We start from the raw sequence: 3,371 nt of genomic DNA on the forward strand, positions 1-3,371 counted from the left end.
CTAATTTATTTTTCTTTAACGAACGTTTATTTTTTTTTTTTTTTGTTATTAAGTACAAAGCTACACAAATGGTGTTATCTGTGCTGTGCTCAGTGTGGGTATTAGAACCTAACTGTTAGCATTGTAGGTCCCCAGATCCACCAGAGACCTCTCTAAAGCTTTAGGTGTCTTGACTGCAATTTCAAGTGTTTTAAAAATGAAAAATAAGCAGCAGAATAACAACAAATACCTTTTTTTTTCTTAAATATTACTATGTTCTATTCTACTTTTATTTTGTGCTTTTATAGCTATGTTACATATCTACTTGTTTGTTAATTTCCAGTAGAAATTCTTTCCGAAGAACTTCAGCGGTACAAGTCCATTCTTGATTAAAACAGTTTATTCTTTCTCGATACAAACTTTTAGTACACAGTAATTCCACAGTTAGTACATTTCTCGGCACTTTTAAACTTAACAACGTTTATAATACACACTATAAATCACAGCGATTCACAATCTCGATAATTTCACTCTTTACCAGTGCAAAACACACACTAGCTCGAAACAGAATCATAAATTACTCAAAACTCACCGTGACTACTTTTCGCTTAACTCCGCTGGATTTTCTCACCAGGCTTATATACTAACAAAGAGGCATCTCCAGCATTCAAGGAGTTCCTGGTAATTCGAGAAACTCAGTCACGCATGCGCCAGCAGCGTCTAGTGACTTCCGCTGTCGTAACAGCTGTATCACTTCTGTACATTTACTGGCTAAGTTTATTATTCAGTAAAAAAAATCTTGATATTATAATGAAATATTTTCACATATTATAACATTCCAGTATCAACTTGCATGCTATTATATTTTTGTATGAATCATAATAAAGTTCTAGTTTTGAAATTTTTTATGTATTTTAAATAAATGTTTCACTTTGAATTTAAGTACCAGATTTCCATTAGCACCAGTCCCAGCTCCAACATCTAAGATTCTACAACTTTTATCCTTCAGGATCTTGGTTTCTATCACATCAGTTACAACAAGGGACCATTCTTCACATGTAAATTTACTTGCAAACTAGAAAACACAAAGAGACAGAAGCACTTATAAAAGAATATGTAATATGATTTCTGTCAAAACATGAAACTTGATTTTTGTAAAAATATTTTGAATACATTTGAGATGACATTAAGTAAGAAATAAGAAAGTTACAACATAGAAAGCTGCTGAATATCAAAATATTATCAACACTTCACTCAAATTAATATTAGTTGCACTTGATTATATCTATAGTAAAACTGACCATGATTTAAACCAGTAATTCAACTCACTGTGCAGGTGTGTTAACCAACTATGTTGTTGGATCTGTAACCTCTCATTACTCACAATATTAGTTTGTAAGAACAGAATTTGGCAAGATTCTCAATCTTTGTCACTTAGCTTACTAAGTTCAGAATTTGTTTTTAACAAAATGTCATTTTTAAAGATGATATCAAAATATTTTCTTTTATAATGATAAGTCAGACCAGAGATTTGAAACATCATTTCTACTTGCTGAGCATGTCTGTAGAAGAAGTATTGTACTCTTACAAATAAAGGAAGTGATAACCAATACTTGTGACATTTGTAATTTAGTTGGTTAAAGCATCTTCTTATAAGTAACTTAGTACATTTTTAATTCTCCATAATCTCAATTTTCACTTCTTCAGGGATTCTTCCTCATAGAATAGTGTCTCATCCTTAGACAAATTTCTGCAAATATGTTTAATACTTTCTACAAAAAAGCCACATTTTGGTTCCAAGTTATCAACCCTGTTACATCAGAGTAATAATAAAAGAAAAAAAGCACATTCAGGATGTGTGTGCAAAATCTGACAAAAACAGACATTAAATTGATACTTTTAAGTAACACATATAATTCAAACAAATAAATTACCGTGGTATATAGAAGTATATTTATTGTGCCATAACAAAATACGGATACCACTTATTTCTGTTTTATAAGATACCTTTTCATAGTCGTCTGCATGTTGATCATATATTTTGCATGTTTCCTCTGGTGGTCTATTTCCTTTATGAGTTGCTTCATACAGCCATGCAACTTCAGGATCCATTTGGTGATGAGAATGTTCACACTTGGCAGTGTTGGTATCTCCATGGTGACATCCTTGAATGTCCTTTTCTTTCTGACACTCACTGCTGCTAGATTTCTCTGCTGTGTGAGAACTAGATGACATGGCTGCTTGTTCCTTACCAGGTGACTGTCTCAAGCAATGTAGCGGTTGAATCTGATAATTACAAATAAAGATGCAAGTTCTGAAGTATTAGAAAAAGTTGCCATCTAATGTGTTGTAAAAATTTAACATAGTTTTGATAAAATGTTGAAAAAAATCCATTCTGTGTAAAAAATTTTCACCATAAATAAATCTACTGTGATCTCTGTCATGACTCTTCCTATTTATACACCTTTAATATTATAAGAAACTTTGTGCCTCCATTCATTTGGATTTACAGTGAATATCTGAGCATAAAAAGAATAAAAAAATTAATATATATATATATAGGATTTTGAATGGCACACCTCTCGTTATTGATTAACTTTGATAGTGTTTTTTTCCTAAATACCAAAACACTGTATGAATTATAAGTGTATTCATTTCTTTTACCTGTTAACCAAAGATATCCCAACCACAGTTCCCAGCTATACAGTCCAGGCTGCTGATTAACAAACTACATTCTGTAAGCTAGACCTCAGGTTTGGTGTTTGTTAACATTGTGGGGGTTGGTTAGTTTTTATTTTGTTGACTGCTACAAGATAACATTAATATGAATTATATATTCCCAGAGAATGTTGAACACCACAAGGCTTCTGGTGCTTTACAGTCAGACACACAGTCACTCACCTCTTTTTCATAAATACAGAAACTCTACACTTACTTAAACAAGAAATATAATACATAATATTAGCATAATACTACATGCATGTATTTTCTGGTTTCTCTATGGGAAAATTTTGCCTTACAAATCTTTTAATGTTCTTTGAAAAGGTTACTGCTATTGTAAATGAGGGTAAGAGTGTAGATTTGGTGTCTCTGGATTTTCAGAAAGCATTTGACAATATGCAACATAAAAGGCTTGTAAAAAAAAATATTTATAGATATATGGGATAAGTTAGCAAACTGGATAGCAGAATGGCTGAATGGAAGAAAGCAGAGGGTTGTTTCAAATGGAGATCAGTCAAACTGGATTAATGTCACAAGTAGGGTACCTCAGGGCTCAGTCTTAGGACCTTTGCTCTTTTTGATTTACATCAGAAAAATGTTCCATTATCGGTAACAGTCACATCAGTGGTGGTAACTTCATTAACAGCTTCACTGTTTCCCTTCTCTAAACT

At 32.2% G+C, this 3,371-nt stretch overlaps 1 protein-coding gene across 1 annotated transcript in view; it reads right to left on the reverse strand.

The window, feature by feature from the left end:
- LOC106472740 overlaps positions 1 to 3,371 on the reverse strand; it is a 14,592-nt gene that overhangs the window by 7,078 nt on the left and 4,143 nt on the right. The window contains exons 2-3 of the mRNA XM_013933397.2: positions 1,987 to 2,265; positions 926 to 1,054 (exon numbers count right to left, since the gene is read on the reverse strand). Of these exons, the coding sequence (XP_013788851.1) occupies positions 926 to 1,054; positions 1,987 to 2,214 (357 nt within the window). The 5' untranslated portion in view covers positions 2,215 to 2,265. The remainder of the gene's footprint in view (positions 1 to 925; positions 1,055 to 1,986; positions 2,266 to 3,371) is intronic.

Source organism: Limulus polyphemus, unplaced genomic scaffold (assembly GCF_000517525.1).
Source record: "Limulus polyphemus unplaced genomic scaffold, Limulus_polyphemus-2.1.2 Scaffold5571, whole genome shotgun sequence".
Lineage (NCBI taxonomy): Eukaryota > Metazoa > Arthropoda > Merostomata > Xiphosura > Limulidae > Limulus > Limulus polyphemus.